This window comes from Lepidochelys kempii, chromosome 7 (genome assembly GCF_965140265.1).
Source record: "Lepidochelys kempii isolate rLepKem1 chromosome 7, rLepKem1.hap2, whole genome shotgun sequence".
Lineage (NCBI taxonomy): Eukaryota > Metazoa > Chordata > Testudines > Cheloniidae > Lepidochelys > Lepidochelys kempii.
In genome coordinates, this window is record NC_133262.1 from 31,606,749 (window position 1) to 31,624,222 (window position 17,474).

General features: G+C 54.1%; 2 protein-coding genes across 4 annotated transcripts; both read left to right on the top strand.

Annotated features, from left to right (window-relative positions):
- Positions 1-777: 777 nt before the first annotated feature.
- LOC140914311 (phospholipase A and acyltransferase 3-like) lies at positions 778-7,179 on the top strand. 2 transcript variants are annotated; one of them, XM_073351809.1, is made up of 6 exons: positions 778-1,915; positions 2,834-2,956; positions 3,910-4,031; positions 5,626-5,728; positions 6,022-6,290; positions 6,879-7,179. In XM_073351809.1, the coding sequence occupies exons 2-6, from the start codon at positions 2,857-2,859 to the stop codon at positions 6,978-6,980; spliced, it is 696 nt and encodes a 231-aa protein (XP_073207910.1). In that variant the 5' UTR covers positions 778-1,915; positions 2,834-2,856; the 3' UTR covers positions 6,981-7,179. The 2 variants fall into 2 exon arrangements, with proteins under 2 accessions (XP_073207910.1, XP_073207911.1); XM_073351810.1 differs by lacking the exon at positions 778-1,915 and adding an exon at positions 3,720-3,798 and having other exon boundaries at positions 2,874-2,956.
- A 780-nt stretch (positions 7,180-7,959) lies between these two features.
- On the top strand, positions 7,960-15,432 carry LOC140914312 (phospholipase A and acyltransferase 3-like). 2 transcript variants are annotated; one of them, XM_073351812.1, is made up of 4 exons: positions 10,854-10,962; positions 12,310-12,412; positions 13,308-13,576; positions 15,165-15,432. In XM_073351812.1, exons 1-4 carry the CDS (start codon positions 10,948-10,950, stop codon positions 15,264-15,266), a joined length of 489 nt encoding a protein of 162 aa, XP_073207913.1. In that variant the 5' UTR covers positions 10,854-10,947; the 3' UTR covers positions 15,267-15,432. The 2 variants fall into 2 exon arrangements, with proteins under 2 accessions (XP_073207912.1, XP_073207913.1); XM_073351811.1 differs by lacking the exon at positions 12,310-12,412 and having other exon boundaries at positions 7,960-10,962.
- Positions 15,433-17,474: the final 2,042 nt, after the last annotated feature.

Here is a 17,474-nt window from a genome sequence, read left to right on the forward strand (position 1 = left end):
CCTTTGAAATTCCCCAGCCCAGGAGCCATCTATGCTTCTGGTCACGTTAATATTGCCCATTTCAAGCCTACTATCTGCCGCCTTCTCCCTCTCTAGCCATTCCCTGGTGCCTCAGGCTGGTTCCAGCCGGGCATCCCCCTGAAGATGCCCTTCCAACTGGCCCCCTGTGAAAGCTGTCGGGTGCCTGGATTTCAAGCCTCAAGAGAAGGGACAAGTACATTGTGGGGGGGTGAAATCTGCAAAGGCTTTGAAGAAGGTTGGAGTGAAATTTAGCTAAGATGGACCAACTGGCATCAAGATTCTTTTGGGGTGGATGGATGATTATGCTGGTCAGATTTTCCCCCATTGTGCTAGCTTTGGAAAATTCCTGTCCCAGTGTAAGAATTACCTGTGGCTTCAAACTGGTCACATGAAAAGCTTTCGGGGGGGCGGGAGTGCCTTCTCCAGACGTTAAAAGAAAAGCCACTGTTCTCTGAGAGTGTACCAATAAAGCCAGGCCCCTTCAGTTCTTAGCTCTGCAATGTCATCTTTCAGTTTCCAGTAAGGCCTGTCAGGACATCACATGACCAGCTCTGTGTTACTTCTTTCAGCAAAGGTGCAGTGTGGTGAGGCCACGGTGTCAAGCTAATGCTTGCTTCTATTCATACAGTTGCAGCTGAGCACCTCGTAAACAGCAGATTTTATCTTAGTGGCACCCTGTGAGGCAGAATGCCCTATTCCCATTTTACAGATTGGTTCTCTGTGCCTCAGTGGACCCATGTGGCCTAGTGAATAGAGTGCTGGACTGGGAGGCAGGATATCTGCTTTCTAGGCCAGGTTTTGCCACTAGCCTGCTTGGTGAGCTAGTCACTGTCTCCCTGTTTTTCCATCTGTGAAATGGGGATAATGAGACTGACCTGAGTAAAGTGCTTTGAGATCTATGGATAAAAAGTGCTCGAGATGATCTAGGGATTGGTATTCTAAGCTGATGTTAGACAAATTCAGGCTAGAAATAAGGGTTGTTTTTTTTAAAAAAAAGATTTGCTGTAATTAACCATTGGTGTCTCTTGGGACATGGTGGAGTTTCCATCTCATGGAGTTTTTAAATCAAGACTGGAGCTCTTTAAAAGCTATGGGTAGGCCTTGATGTTGAAATCCCTGGGTGAAGTTCTTTGACCTGTCCTGTGCAGGAAGTCAGGCGAAATGATCTTCTGGCCTGAAAAAGCCAGGGATCAAACAATGTGGGGGTTGTTTAGTCCATGAATTCAGTGTATGCAGGGGGGCTATGGCTGCCCATCACCATAGTAGCAGGGCATCTTTGATGTAAAAATGACTAGGGAAGCCCAGACTGGCCTTTCCTGGAATCTCTGCAGCTCCTTTTCCCCGCAGTGCCTGAAGGCCCCCCATTGCATGTGGGGGTGATTAGAATAACAATTTTACCCCAGACTCCTGCAATGCCCAGGGAGGCCGGGGGCGGGGAGGTTCCCTGGCTCCAAGTGTCCCTGTCCTTTACAGCTGTGCAATGTGAGCCTGGCGATGCACCCCTATAATTTAAATCCAGATGGGACCATGAGATCATCTAGTCTGACCCAGGCCTGAGCCTCACTCAGGTTGCCCTGTGCTGAGCCCCATGACTTGTGTCTGACTAACGCGTCTCTCGTGATTGGCTCCAAGGGGGAGGAAGGGGCGGACCGTCCTGCCCCCAGGGGGACGCCAGCCGGCTGCCTTGCTCCCTCCCCGAGCCTGGCCCGCGGGCATCATCCAACAGGGCCCAGCGCCGTGCTGGGCGGAGCCAGCGTGACCTCGCCCTGCGCTGGTGACAGGCTTCAGCCCTGATCCCTGCTGCGTTCGCCCCGCTGCAGCCCTCGGCCTCATGACGCACCCCTGGAGCAGAGCGCTGGGCCCGGGACCCTCTGCCGCCCGCCCCGCAGGAGAGGTTTGTCGGGGGCTTGCCTGAAAATGTGCCTGTGGCCCGTCCCCTCCTCCCCGCGTCCCGGTGTCCGTCCCTGCTGCCCTGGGACCTACCTCCCTGCGGCTCCCAGCCGCCCGCTCCCAGTGCTCCTCACCCCTTGGATCTGCTCCGTCCCCGGGCTCCCAGCCTCCCCTCCTGGACTCCCAGTGCTCCTCACCCCTTGGATCTGCTCCGTCACCGGGCTCCCAGCCTCCCCTCCTGGACTCCCAGTGCTCCTCACCCCTTGGATCTGCTCCGTCCCCGGGCTCCCAGCCTCCCCTCCTGGACTCCCAGTGCTCCTCACCCCTTGGATCTGCTCCGTCCCCGGGCTCCCAGCCTCCCCTCCTGGACTCCCAGTGCTCCTCATCCTGTAGATCCTCTCCGTCCCTGGGCTCCCAGCCTCCCCCTCCCAGGCTCCCAGTGGTCCTCACATCCCTTGGATCTACTCCCCCCAGGCTCTCAGAGACATGCCCCCCTTGCCTCTGGGACTTGCCCCCCCACCGCTGGGACCAGTTCTCTCCTGGGCTCTAAGCACTCCCCTCAATAGCAGGGATTCACTCCCCCCAGGCTCCCAATGCCCTGCACCCTCTACCCTGGGATCCAATCCCCACTGGGCTCCCAGTGCCCCACCCTCCAGCACCTGCCCCCTGGGCTCCCAGCATCCTCCTTCCCTTGCCCCTAGCACCTGCTCCTCATCCATTTGTGAACTTGTTGCCTGGGGAAAGATCATTTCCTTCCCCCGCAACAGGTGCTCAAGCTGGGAGTTCTCCATCCTTGCTGGGAAGGGCTGGGGCTGCTGGCTGCAGCCTGGAAATAGTTGTCTTGAAGGGTGGTGGTGCCTGAGCTGGTGGCTGGGCTGGTGATTGGTTATTCGGGCCACTGTTCTCTCCTCTTTCACACCAGGCAAGGGAAAGCGTCTGGGGCTCATGGAGCCGATAGAGAAACAGATCTTCCCCAGCCCCCCGCGCACACGGGGGCAAAGCGAGCCTGAAGCGCTGCCTGGAGTGTGTGTCACAGCAGCCTTGGGTAAGTAGCAGTGGGAGGTGCAAAGGGGGGTGGGGGTGGGTTTAGCCTGATTCCACACTCCCACAATCCGAGTGTGCAGTGCAGCTGGACGTGTGTGTCACATTTGCATGACGGGTGATGTGAGGCACAATGCAGGGGATGGGGGGAACCAGCCAAGAGTCTCCCCAGGGGCTCAAAGAGCTGCACAATGAGGGCTCAGATGGCTCCCATCGCCCATTCTGTCCATGTAAATGGGGGAAGTGGACATGACTCCCCCCCCTCCCACCCCAAGAAACACCCCCTTGGCTAGCACGTGACTGCTCTCTGGACTCGTGACCAGCCCCTGACCCCTGTTGTAGGGTGTGGATTGAGGGTGTGGCTCTTCTCCAAGCTCTAGGAAGCCAAGTGTAAATTACAGCAGCCTCAAGGCTGCTCTACCCCACTTTAGGAAGTGGGAGGTAAGAATATGGGAAGTGCAGAGGGGAGTTAAAGCCTCATCTGTGTCCCCCCATTCCTGCCCGACTGCTGAGAACCAGACCGTGTATGTACAGTGGAGACCATGGGAGAGACTCCCCTCATCCAAGGTGAGGCTCTATCCCAGCATGTCAGGGATCAGCTGCCTCAACCAGATAAAGGAGGGAGGGTACAGGTCCCCCCATGTTAATTCATCCCAGCTCCCATTACCAGGGGGTGATTCCTTTGGATGACTGGGGATCTGGCCGGACTGTCCTAACCCTGCTGCTAGGGACAGTGAATACCAGACTTCCCTGAATCTGCCCTGCAGGTGTCTTCCCCTACATCAGTGAGATCTGGGGCAGGCAGCAGCCTGCATGGATCATTCAGTCCTGTGACCTGCCACCAAGGTAACCCCATTGTGATGGGCTCGCCTGTCATGACTAGGCTGAGCCCCCACCCAGCTCCCTACACCCATGGGCCGCAGCCTGGCCTCAGCACCCACCTCTCTGTCTCTGTAGATGCATCAGTGAGCTGTGGCTCTGCGCAGTCTGCCTTCGAGACCCTAAGGCCTGTAGACGACGAGATGAAAAGAAGCCTGAAAACAGAGGCCCGCGGCTCCTTGAAAACATTCCCTGCCATTGTGAGCATTGTAGGCGCAAACGGGGCCCAGGCAAGATGTGCAGTGCCCACCATGCTCTCACTGTGTCTGTGCGGTGCCCGGTGCCCCAGGTCCAGCTCTGTGCCTGGGGATCCAGGATGCTACCACAGTAGGAATAATCAGTACTACTGATCATTCATAATTAATTGGGCCCTAGCTATCTATTGAGCTTTGGGTTTTATCCTGCTGCCTAGCACTGTAGCATCTGGGTGCCTGCCCTGTAAAATCAATGGCAGTAGGGGTCTTTCTGCTACTTCCGCCGGTACCTTCCCTCTCCTCCCTGCCCCTCGGTTCAGGGTCTGTTGTGCTGTACAGAACCCTAATCTCTGCTGAGGTCTGCACACTGCCTGGCACACAGTGGGGGCCTTGATCTCAGTGGCGGGTCTGTGCAGTGCCTGACTCCTCAGTCCTGAATGAGATCAGATTAGGATTAGGCTCTGCACAGGATCCCAGCTGAGAGACAGCCTCTACCCCCAAAGAATTCACAATCAAAACAGACAAAGGAGGGGAAACAAAGTCAGAGACCTGTTCATGGCAAAGCTGGGGCAAGGAACCAGGTGTCTTGAGTCTTAGCCAGTTCGCTACCCATTAGACCACCCAGCCTCCCCTGGAAAGTGACCAGCGGCTCCCTGAGTCTGGATGGCAGTCAAACCCGGAACAGGAAAGATGCGCAGTGGAAAGGTCTTAAGAAAGGTTAGATGAGTTGTTGACTTGGCCTCCCCCCCACCCCACCCCGCAGTTCAAACTGGGTCTGGAATGGCCTTGCCACGTGTCATGCAGCCTGGGGCACTCTGGCTCCCATTTTGCTGCACTTGTGCATGTTTTTCCCTTTCTCCTCGGCTCTCTGGCATTTCTCCAACCTCAGCACTTTAGCCCATTGTGTGTCTCTCCCGCTGCTAGGAGGCCCTGGTTGGGGAGCCAGGCTCCAGAGGCTGGAAACCGCGGCCACTCCAGCCTGGAAGCTTTGATCCAACGTGTTGGAAAAGGAGATAAGGCACAATATTCCCCCCACCGAGGCTGATGTAATAATAATATAAGACCACCTAGCTCTTACATAGCACATTTCATCCCTGGCTCTCAAAGTACTTTACAAAGGAGGTCAATATCATCAGCCCCATTATACAAATGGGGAAACCGAGGCACAGAGCAGGGAAGTGACTCGCCCAAGGTCACCCTGCAGGCCAACAGCCAAACTGGGAATAGAATTAAGGTCTCCTGATCCCAATCCAGTGTTCTATCTGCTAGACCCCGCTGCTCTGAAGAGAAACCAGAGTGGTGGATGGGAATTGGGTGGTGTCCCTTTACAGCATCCGGAAGCCTTCTTACGGGGTTCCCTGTGTTCTAACTTCTTCCTGCCCCAGCATGCCCACATGGTGGTATTGCTTTTTGCAGTGACTGGCACGTTTTCAGCCTCTGCCTGAATTTTCTCACCATTTCAACAGTCTGGCCTCACACCCTCCATCGTTTGCATTGTGAGACTGTGAACTACTGTATGAATCATGCAGGACGTCCCGCCACATTGTGCATCTGTGCCAGGCCTGACCATAACATACCTCCCCCATTTCCTCCCCTGCAGGCGGAGCTGGAACTGGGGGACATGATTGAGATCTTCCGCTTCGGATACCAGCACTGGGTCATCTACGTGGGAGACGGCTACGTTGTTCACCTGGCCCCCCCCAGTAAGGCAGCAGATGGGCCTGATTTCACCATTGCCCAGCCCCCTTACGCCACTGTTCACACCAGTGCAAAGTGCTACCACTCTGCTCGATGGAGCAGGGCGACTTGAGACAAGAATAGAATCGGGGGGGAAGGGACTTAATGGTGAGAGCAGGGGGGCTGGGAGTCAGGATACCTGTGCTTTAGCCCCAGTTCTGGATGGGGAGTGGGGCCCAGTGGTTGGGGGGGGGTAGGAATTGGCATTCCTGGGTTCCATTCCCAGCTACCCTTCACAGTGTCTCTCTCTCATCCCAAGGTGAGATACCCGGGGTGAGCTTTGCCAGCCTGATGTCCACGCTGACCAACAAGGCCCTAGTGAAGAAGGAGCGTCTCCTGGATGTGGTAGGGAAGCACCGCTACCGAGTTAACAACAAGCATGACAGGAAGTTCCCCCCACTGCCATCAGGGAAGATCGTGCAGGCCGCCGAGCAGTTGGTGGGCCAGGAGATGCTCTACAAAGTCACCAGTGAGAACTGTGAGCACTTCGTCACTGAGCTGAGATACGGCGTGGCCAGGAGTGACCAGGTGCGGGGGCTGTCTCCCTGTCATCCTGACAGAATGCCTGGGTTCTCCCCCAGCTCTGGGAGGGGTGAGGGGTCTAGTGGCTTTCTGAGCATCCCTGGGCCACTCACTTCCCCCTCTCTCTCTGCCTGTTTCCCCATTTGTAATGACCCTAATTTAGGGGTAAGAGGCAAAGGACGCTGGGGTGGGGAGCATTTGGGATTGAGGGGCCCAGGGCTGAGATCAGGATCCCACACTGGTCCCTCCTTGCTTTGCACTGGGGCAATTTAGCATCCAGTATAACTTGGTATAATTGGTCCAGATGGCATTGCAGACCCCTAATGCTCTGCGAACATCATCCCTCACTCTTCCAGGTGCTTTTCATCTGCAGAGCTCAATGTGCTTTACAAACTAGGTCAGTATCATCACCCCCATTTTACAGATGGGGAAACTGAGGCACGGAATGGGGGAAGTGACTCACCTAACAGAGCTGAGAATAGAACCCTGGGGTCCTGATTCCCAGTCCTGTGCTCTAGCCACTAGGCCCCATTGCCATCATTCATCAGCCTGTCTGTTCCCTCCTCCTGATCCCCTTCCTCTCTTGTCCTACAGGTGCGGGATGTCCTGGTGGGGGTGAGCGTCGCTGGGCTGGGGCTGGCTGCTCTGGGCCTCCTTGGGGTTGCAGTCCAAAGGAGAAGACGCCAGAACCAGTAACGGACTTGAATGGATCAGAGGGGTTTGGGGTTTTTTGGTTGTTTTTTTTTTTTTTGATCCAAGCAGAAGAGACTTTGCAGCCGTTTTGGGGGTGTGGTGGGAACTTCATTTGTGTTGCTCTGTCCCCTCTTTCGGGCGAACACCCTCCCCATCCCCTGCCGGCATCAGCACAAGAATAAAACCAGGAGATTGGTACAAAGTCACCTGGATCGTGGCCTGTGTGGTGGTGGGGTGTGTGATGGATTCAACCAAGTGGGGGAGCTGGCCCATGCTGGGGTCTTTCTGCCCAGTGGGGGCACTATTTGTGAAGGTGGATGGGTTTGCTGGGGAGTTCAGGGGGCTCTGACGCCCACTGCTGGATCGGCTTCTTTATAACCTCCCAGTCCCTGTGTGGTCAGGTGACACCTTCCTCAGCCTGTCCAGGTGATCCCAGCCCACGTCCAGGTGACTTTGTTGCCAGGCGACCTCGCCCTGATAAACCAGTTCAGCTGACTCAGAGCTAGCCTGATGTTTAGAGCGGTCTGTTTCAAAGGTTGTGCACTTAGCCAGTGATGCTCCCTTACCAGCCCTTTGCCACCAGCTGTGGGGGTTTCAGCCCAATGGGAGGTCACAGGACAATGGAGACAGTAAAGAAGCTGACATCGATACATGCAGAGAACACCCCCTGTCAAACAGAAGTCTTAAGCCATACATACACATTCCCTGGATCATCACAGCCGGCCCCTGTCCTGAAGAGTTTACAATCTAAATAGACAAAATGAACACAGCACACCTGGCCCAATACGGCCCTTATCCCGGTCAGGGCCTGTGAAACATTCAGCACGGTGTGGGCCCTTACCGTGGTCAGGCCCTCTGGTCGTTACCGTAATATAAACCATAGAAATGACTCTCTCCAGTGTAAGTGACCCTCACTAGCCTCGGCGTCTGGATTCTGTATTTCTGATGTAACTAATTTTCCCTAATAACACCTGGATGGTAGGTATGCACTTTGTGTTGGATGTCGGTACCTTGGGTACATAACCGGGGGGCAGTGAGTAGGAGCGAGGTGGTGGTTTTATCTGTGAATATGGCCTTGGAGAGACCAACTGTGGAAAGCTGTATTCATTTCTGGGGTGCATATTTTAAAAAGGACATTGAGATATTGGAGAGGATGCAGAAAAGAGCCTGAGAAATTATTTGAGGTTTGGAGAAAATACCTAGCAGTGAGAGATCTTGGCAACTCAATCTGTTCACTGTCTCTAAAGACGGATCAAGGGATGACTTGATCACGGTGTGTGTGTCTCATTGTGGGGTGCAATTCAGACCAGTGAGAGGCTCTATCACTGCTTATAATATACCCCTGGGGGCCCCAGAAAGCTTCTGCTACTTGTGGCTGCCTGCATAGGACACACACACAGCCTGCAGCCAGCACTCCCTATTCTGTAAGCCTTGCAGCTCAGATTCAACCACTTTGACTCAACAGCCTGCCAGGAGTTATCACAGACACGAGCTTGTCTTACCAGCCTTGGTTGATATTAGCAGGTGACTCCAACAAACACCCCAGTCACAAACCTTCCCAAACCCATCTGCTCTGAAATGTCCCGCCCTCTCCTGCATCATCCAGAGGAATTATAAGATCCATTTGCTCCTTTAAAGAGACAAAAGCCAATGGCTACAAGCCAATAAAAGCATCTAAAAGTCAAAAATACATCTAAAAATACATCTAAAAAGCATCTAAAAATACAAGCATCTAAAAGTCAAAAACTTGATCTAGCGTTGTTCAGGATGGCTTTTCTCACCCCCACTCTTCCAGCAGCGTGGTGGCTGATACCCCCAGGCGGCAAGATCTTCTCCACAAGCCCCAAAGTACTGATTCCTTTGTCTTCTTAGGTGAAAGAGAAAACTGGGGCGCTACCAATAGGAACCTCAACCCTAGTACCCTACCCATAGCAATCCTAATGCTAGGGCGAGGAGTCCTACCCATAGGAAACCTAGCCCTAGCTCCAAGTACCCTCAGGGTTCCTATGGGCAGGGTACTTGGAGCTAGGGTAAGGGTTCCTATGGGTAGGGTACCCCGCCCTCGGGTTAGAGTTCAGCTGGGTAGGGCTCCCCGCCTAGCGTTAGGGTTCCTTTGGGTGGGGTACTTGTAGCTAGGGTTAGGGTTGCTATCAGTAGGGCTCCCGGCCTAGGGTTCGTGTTCCTATGGGTGGGGTTTTGGAACTAGCATTTGGGTTGCTATGGGTAGGGCTCCCGGCCTAGGGTTCGTGTTCCTATGGGTGGGGTTTTGGAACTAGGGTTAGGTGTTTTCTGTCCCTTTCTTTTACAGTCTAGTGAAACTTTGAGAACGATTCTTTTTAAGTTTACACCTCAAAATAAAACGTAGTGAAGCTGTGAGGAAGGCAGCATGGAGTCTGCTGGTGGTGAAGGCACCCTGCTTTTTCTTTCCCCACTGGTGCTGGCTAAAATGCAGATTGTTCTGTTTCTTGCAATCTCCCCTTTGTTAGTTTGATGGCTGTTTACAGCTTATGTTTAAAATTAGGTTAAACCCACATTCCTTTATTTATCGATGCCCCCTGACGTGCCTGCTTTAATCACACATCAGTCATAGTCCCTGCAATATTCATAACTCTTCCTACCCACTGTGTACATACATCACACAAGAATATTAATGCTCAGTGAGTTATTGGTTTGCAAACGATACCTCACAAGGCCGCTATTTTGTACGAAGATTATTGCAATAGTGGGTAGCGAGTGAATACAGGGGTGTTTTAGGGTCACAATAAGTAACTTCATGGGGTGAAGAGCCCAGGTATTAAAGGACACTGTAGCCTGGTGGAGAGAGACAGAATGAGAACCAAAGGCTAAGTTACAGCCAGACACATTCCACTGACAAACAAGGCATCAGTGTTTCTCAGGGAAGGCGATTTCCCATTGGAACCACTTACCAGAGGAAGGGATGGATTCTCCAGCTCTTGACCTCTTCAAATAAAATCTGGATGCCTCCCTGCAAGATGCTTTAATCAAACACACTTTATTGGGCTCAGTACAGGGAGGATGTGGTGAAATTCTCCAGTCTGTGCTGTGCAAGAAGTCAGACTGGATGAGCTCATCATGGTCCCTTCTGACCTTAAACTCTATGACGCTATGAACCTACAGAACTCATTGCTGAAATGAGACATACTGGCTCTCTCAAGGTGCACGTGCACCTCTTTCCTTTGATCACACACATGGGGATGGATGGGAGAAGGGCTAAGAAGGGACAGATCCCCTCCCCCCGTTATCTTGCTCCCCACTTCCCTGAACCAGCCAGTCCTGCTCTCCTCATGGTTTTAATCTCATTATATGCTAAAGTACAATGGCTTTGTCTTGGCGATAGAATTGAGTGAAATCTGTTTAACATCTCACCTTTAAATCCTAAGCAAGACAAGGCCTGAGTTGCATTGAAAAACACAGTAGCCCCAACCCTGAAGCAGGGGTATAATACCTTAAAAACATGGTAGCTCCTAGGTTTTGACACCCTTAAAATGGTTTAAGTAGCTGTGGTTAACAAGGTGTTACATGTGAATTTAAATGCAGGATTGCACTGCACACAGATGATTTCCCCTAATCTAGACCTGGTGCCTGGTCACGAGGGAAGCAGCCTGTGTTCTGCACTCCTGAAAGCCAATGGGTGGCAGTTTTCACAGGCGTTGGCAGGTCAGGGCAAAGGCTATGGGGAATCTAGGGTTTACTCTGACTGCCTAACTCATGTGAAAGCTACAAACTGCCTTGTCATCACTACCGTGTGACAGCTAACATGAATTAGGGCCTCACTTTTTTTTTTTTAAACGAGCAAAGTCACAATCTTTATTTGGCTCTATGCTGCTGATTAGGCACCGCCCAGCAGACACCAGTTCTCCAAAGCCAAAGGAAACCAAAAGTGAAATCCCGGCGCAGAGAGTAGAGGAGTGGCACAGAGAAACTCACTCGGCCTTCCAGACCTGTGGAGATGCCCCCACTGTTTGTGAGTATCCCCATGCAGAAAGCCATGGCCAAATCGCTTCTAAGGCTCTGGGTCCCTTTGGGCAGCGGTTCTCAACCTTTCAAGACAGCTGTTCTCCTTTCAGGAGTCTGATTCCAGCTCCCAGTGGCGGGGCTTGGGCTTCAGCTCCACCACCCCTGGCTGAAGCCTGTAACTTAGCTTCACGGGGCCCTCTGTGGAGTGGGCAGAATAAACAAGTCATTGTCTGAATGACATTTTAGTTTGAACTGATTTCGCCAGCGCTTTTTGTGTAGCCTGTTGTAAAACTAGGCAACTATCCAGCTGAGTTGACATCCCCCCTGGAAGAGCTCTGGGGTACACATACACCTGGTTGAGAACCACTGCCTTCGGGATGTCAGTGGGGAGCCTGACACGCACCAGCTCTGCTTGAGAACCCGTGCTAAAACTAGCAGGGTGGACCTTGTGGCCCAGGCGGTGATTCAGGCTAGCCACGCAAGCAAAGACCCAGGATGTCAGGCGGGCTTGGAGGCAGGTGGCTATCCCGAGACACTGCTCATGCTGCAATGGCCACGTTGCTATTTTTAGCGCGCTCGCTGGAGCGGAGTTAGCGTGTGTCTGTTACCCCCAGGCTGGGAGGAATGGTGCCAGCTGCCGTGCAGACATCCCCTTCACGTGAGCTTGGCTCAACGCTTGGGCTGGCTGCTCTGGGCGCAGTTTCCTACAGGAGCTGCAGGGAGGTGGTCGCTGGGGCCTCCCGCTGGACAGCGGCTCAGAGTCCCAGGGGAGCTAGTCCTGATGCCAGGTGTCTCCTGAGGGCGGAGAGAGGAGCCCAGATCCCTGGCTAGGGGGAAGCTGGATAGTGTCAGATGGACAGCTCTCCCCAGCTCCCATGTCCTCCTCTGCCTGGCCTGGCGTTCCTGCTTGGGGGTGGGGGAGGGCAATAGAGGGTGGTTAGTGGGGCATAGGGGGAGCTGGTGGGAGAGATTAACAGGGAAGAGAGGGGTGGGAGGCACCAGCAGGGTGGAGGGAAAGTGAGAGATGGGGGTGTTAGCAGGGGAGCTGGAGGATTAGCAGTGGGAGCTAGGAGTTTTCGGTAGCAAGGGGAGCCAGTGGGGGTTAATGGGGGTAGGGGAAGCTGGCAGAGGGGATTAGCAGGGGATGGGGGAGCCGGGGGGGGGTTAGCAGCAGTCAGGGTGGAGGCAGCGGAGGGGAGGATGGACGGAGGATCTGGTGGGGGATTAGTAGGGGGAGGCAGTGAGGGGGTTTTGTGGGCATCTGGGGGGTTAGAGGGTTCAGGGGCAGCCAGTCTGGGGGTACTATCAGGGCTTCCTCTGAGCATTCAGTTTCACTTGGCTCTCACTCCTGCAGGAGGAACCAAACCCTGGGGACCTGCTAGAGATTTTTCGCTTTGGATACCAACACTGGGCCCTCTATATAGGAAATGGTTACGTCATCCACCTGGCCCCCCCCAGTAAGGAATGACCCTCAATGAGGGAGGAGGGGAGCTGAGGGGGCGGGAATTGGCCTGGGCAGGGCAGAGGTGTTGGGCATCTCAGGCGGTGAGGGGGGCAGGGGGCTCCATACCAGACGGGGGTACGTTCACTGTGATCCAGCAGGAAATCTGGCCTGGATTATCATGAGTCATTATGGGGTGCCTCTATTTACTGGGACTGCCTGAGTTTCTGAGCCCCGGCGAGTCAGGCAGCAGGTTGAGGGACACGGGGAGACTGGGTTGAGGGGATGGATGGGGTGTCTCAGGCTAGGCACCTCCACAAATGGAGATGCCCCTAAAAATCACTAGCTTTTGAAAGCATCACCCTGTGCCTCTGCCCGCCCAAGCCTGCGTGACGCTCAGATGGCCCCAACATGCCCCCCAGCCCCAGGCCTGTCCCGTAGGCATGGGTCACACTCCCAGCCACTGCCTTTAGGGACAAGGCTCTTCAATCCTGTGACCTGGGAGAGGGGAACCCAATGCCAGTCTGGCTCCTGCATTAGGAAGATGGTGGGAACCCAATGCCAGCTGCTAGAACGAAACAGTACTCTCACGGAGCCGTGTGCCAACCCAGTGATGGGGACAGATTCGACTGGCATAGGAGCTGTGGGAAATCTGAGAGCTAGAGAGAGGGTAGGTATGCGGAAGGATGGCTGGATAGCTAGAGGCGTGTGTCTGGGGATGGATGGATAACTAGCTAGAGAGGGTGTAAACAGCTCTATACATCGACAGATGTGGATAGATAGGAACATATAGCAATGGATAGATGGGTGTGTGTAGGGGGATGGATGGGTGGATAGAGAGGGTGTACGGATGGGATAGATAGAGAGTGGTATATGGATGGTTAGATCAGCTGGACAATTGGCACCCCCAGGTGAGTACGCAGGAGCTGGCTCCTCCAGCATCATGTCCGTGCTGACCGACCGAGCCATTGTGAGGAAGGACCGTCTCCGGTACGTTGCTGGTGGTGACAGGTACCGAGTCAACAACAAGTATGACGGGAGGTGCTTGCCGCTGCCAGTCAGCAAGATCCTTATGGAGGCCGAGTCTCTGGTGGGCCAGGAGATGCTGTACAGCGTCACCAGCGAGAACTGCGAGCACTTTGTCACCAAGCTGCGCTATGGCCAGCCCATGTGCGACCAGGTACGTACAGGTGGCCCTCTCACGCGCTTGTCACTGCCTTCCTGAAGGGTGGGCTTGGTGTAAGCCAGCCACACCTATTTGGTCAGGGTCTGGGCAGCACCTGGCACAACAGGGCCCGGATCTCCCTCAGGGTCTGGGCAGCGCCCATCACAACAGGGCCCGGATCTCCCTCAGGGTCTGGGCAGCGCCCATCACAACAGGGCCCGGATCTCCCTCAGGGTCTGGGCAGCGCCCATCACAACAGGGCCCGGATCTCCCTCAGGGTCTGGGTGCTCCTTGTGCTGTGCAGCAACTGTTAGAGCCCTGGCTTAGTCCTTCCTTGTGGAGGACTGGTCACCAGGCTGGTGCATGGGCCCAGCCTTTGGATCCCCTGTGTTTTCAAGCAGCGTCTAGTCACTGCCTCTAGTCCTGGCCTTGCTGGCACATGGCCAAGGTACCCCTCCTTGAGATCGTAGGACTCCTGAGCCCAGCTGCCCTAAAACTAGTGCTAACCCCCCCAATCTCCCCAGTAGCTTCTCTACACACCCCAGTAGCTCCACCCAGGTTTATAATTTAGCCCTTTGGGGACTGTGTTGCAGATAAAGCAAGGATGCTTTGCAAAGGAAAGCAAATGCAAATGCTTTGCAAAGGAACTTAACCACACTCTCTCTCCCCCTTTTTGGGAGGCACAAGAGCGCTACAGATTTGTGGAAAACGCACCCAACACCTGAACGCAATTCCCTTCCTCGGAGCCCTGCCCACTCCTGAGAGTCTCTTGGGTTCTGGTCAGTGTTGTTCAGGGAGGCCAGGGCACTCCTGCTCAGCCTCCTGGTTCTGCAATGGCCTGGCCCCTTGGCTAGAGCCCATTGCTTTGAGAAGCCACTTCTGGAATCTCTTTCCCGCCTCTCTTCTTATGGTGGGCTTTTCCATGGTCCGGTCCCGCTGTGTGCTGCTGGGCACAGGAGCTGTTAAACGTCCATGACAAAGAACGCCTCAGTGGTGAGGAAACTGAGGCAGGGAATGGCGTGTGGGTGTTGGGTCTACCTGGATCTGTAGATCTCTTGTGCTGTCTGAATAGTGATGGTTGCAAAAATCCTTCTGCAAGTCTGTGTCTGCTGCCTTCCACTGTCATGTGTCTCAAAGGGTTAAACTATAAACCAGAGTGCCCTGCCCACAGGTGGGGTTCTGGGAAAGTACCGGCATAAGCTACTGGGGTGTCTTTGGGCCGGGGGAACACTGTAGGCCTAAGGTACCTGGGGTCCAGGGTCCCACTTCAGACAGTCTGTGCCCAGGAACTGGGTCAGAGAGACCAAGGAAAGGGACAGTGACTGAAGTCTGCCCAGACAAAGGAGAGTGTAAAAAACACACAGCAGGCTGGTGAGTGTCCAGCAGGGGGCGCACTGCCTTGCCCAGGGCAGGCTAGTTGAGGGTGATGGTGTTGTTCCAGCTTTTCTGACACAGTCTGTTTTCTGCTACTGAATGGATGGCCTGATCTGCACAGATGGTTGCTGAACACTAGCTGTCCTTGTAAACTCAGTGGGCATGGACATAGTCCCCAGACCGGGGCTCCCTGGCAGCTAGCTGACTGGCTCCCCTTTCTGTCTCGCAGGTCAGGGACACCATGCTGACCGTGGGTGCCGCAGGGCTGGGTCTGGCTGCTCTGGGGATCATCGGAGTCATGGTCACAAGGTCCAGGCGTCAGAACCAATAGCACTGACTCCCCTCTGGACCCAAGGCCTGGAGCCTCTGCTGCAGTGGCCCTCAGAGCGGGCTCCTCGTGGGGAGCAAGCTGGACTGGCCAGCATCATCCTGTCCTTTGTATGTCATCAGGTTTTTTGGACTAGACATCTCATTTAAAATAAACGAATCTATCCTCACACGTTCCTCTCTGTCTGCTCATTCCAATTTCACCCAGATATGTGGGGTGTGGGGAATGGTACTCAGATCCCCATAAATACCCACCCTGCGGGGTGGATTGTGGTGCTGAGTCTATGTGCTGCTCTCCTGGTTTGGTGACTCTTGAGTCATGTAGGCCCGAGGGCCAATCAGTAGGATTGCCAACTTTCCCATTTCTCCAAACCGGACGTTACAGCAGCTCCCACCAGGGATCCTTCCCCACCCGGCAAGGGGCCAGGCCCCTCTCTCTTACCCTGGCGGGAGCTCCTCTGAGCCCGCATCCCGCTTGCTCAGGGGTCAGGGCAAAGTGCAACCAAAGACGCCTGCCTCCAGCTGGGGGCAGACCAGCCCCTCCCCAAGCTCCCCTCTCCTGCCTGGCAGGTGCTGCTCTATCCTGGGATCCAGCTGATGCCGCCAGGCCTGATCCTGCTGGGGGGGAGAGGGGAAGGAGCTGTGACACCCCATTTTTGCACCCCCCTGCTGGCTCTGCACCAATGGCAGCTGCGCCTCTGCCCTAGACGATTACAGTAACTGGACATTTGGTGTCCACTCAGTACTTCAGACTGTAGATAGAATCAATCCCCTTAAAACTGGGTCAAAAACCGAACACCGGCTGGCAACCCTACCAATCAGTCCAGGCTGTGGGGTACCCCTAAGTCCACATAATGGCCCGGCCATAGGGACTTATGACTGGAAGGGGCCTCCTGGTGTAGCCCCCCCTAGAGCTAGCTTCAGCATTTATTTTATTCAGCAGTACCGCAAGGAACCTACAGGCCTGTTTCCTGTAAGACGCTGACTTCAGCAGTTCCCATAAGGCTTGAGGCCTGTGAACTGTGGCACAGATAAATGACCTAAGGGTCACCCTTAAGTTTGGGGAAACTGCGAATAGTGTTTAAGGTGAAGTTTGTCCATTACGACAGCAGCCAACCACAGAAACCCGAGCTAACATCAGCTTTGGGGATATTTTAGGCTGGGAAAATCTGCAGATGTCCGACCACAAGAGGGCCATGGCAATGAACTGATGGATATGATAATGAGTTGAGATCCTTAATCTACTAACCCATCAGAGAAGGGCACCACCACACTGGTAGGGTGAGGAAATATACGGAATGGGGGAAGAACCCCTACTGAATATGATTTAGGCATAGTGGCATCAGCGCAACATATGGGCAGGAGGCGAGAGAGAGCTGTAGCCCTTGGGAGGTGCCAGAATGATGGCCACTGGTGACGAGGAGGAAGGTGATGAGGAAGATAACGGCTAACATTTCAGGTTGTTCTGCAAGGGATGGGGTGAGGAGATGGACATTCAGATGTACATTCTGTAGTGTCTCGATCTACCTTGCTGGCTTAGAGGGTTTGTGACTTTGCTAAATGTACTGTAAATACAGAAGGGTTCACAGAGTGTGAATGTTGCCACTAAACAGTCATTTTACTAATACTGGGCCTGATCTTGGGATAAGAACCTGTCACACTTCAGAGGGATAACTGGGAATTCGTTAAGTAATCAATATAATTAATTTACAATTCATAGATCAGGCTACACTGGGCCACCGAGTCCAGTCTCTGCTGGTGCAGCCAACTCCATCACAGAATCCCGGTCAGAAATGTATCCAGCTCTGGCTGCCAACTAGTTGGGTTGTTTCCCCAACACCCCTCCTACTGGGGTGTATTTAGAGAGAGAGCAATCCGAGCCCTCTCAGCCTTCGCCTGGCCAGGCCAAACAAAGCCCAGCTCGTTCAGTCTCCTTTCATAAGATCAGCTCTCCAGTCCCCTCAGCAGCCTAGGAGCCCTTCTCTGCACCTGGGCCAGTTTGGATTCATCTTCCTTGAAGCGGGGTGACCATATTTATACATCCAGGACTCCCCGGACATCAAGCCAGAGGTCATGGTCCAGGAAGAACTCTGGAGGGGTATATTTACATTGCAATTTAAAACCTGCAGCTGGCCTGTGCCAGCTGACGAGGGCTCAGGTTAAGGGGCTGTTTAATTGTGGTGCAGTTGTCCAGCTCAGACTGCAGCCCGAG

Bases quoted from the DNA above. Each gene is read 5' to 3' on its own strand.
- LOC140914311 (XM_073351809.1), top strand. From the start codon at position 2,857: ATGGAGCCGATAGAGAAACAGATCTTCCCCAGCCCCCCGCGCACACGG. The intron at 4,032-5,625 runs GTGAGCATTGTA...CCTCCCCTGCAG, and splicing joins TGAAAACATTCCCTGCCATT to GCGGAGCTGGAACTGGGGGA. The intron at 5,729-6,021 runs GTAAGGCAGCAG...TCTCATCCCAAG, and splicing joins TGTTCACCTGGCCCCCCCCA to GTGAGATACCCGGGGTGAGC.
- LOC140914312 (XM_073351811.1), top strand. From the start codon at position 10,818: ATGCTGCTGATTAGGCACCGCCCAGCAGACACCAGTTCTCCAAAGCCA. The intron at 10,963-13,307 runs GTGAGTATCCCC...TGGCACCCCCAG, and splicing joins TGGAGATGCCCCCACTGTTT to GTGAGTACGCAGGAGCTGGC. The intron at 13,577-15,164 runs GTACGTACAGGT...TCTGTCTCGCAG, and splicing joins GCCAGCCCATGTGCGACCAG to GTCAGGGACACCATGCTGAC.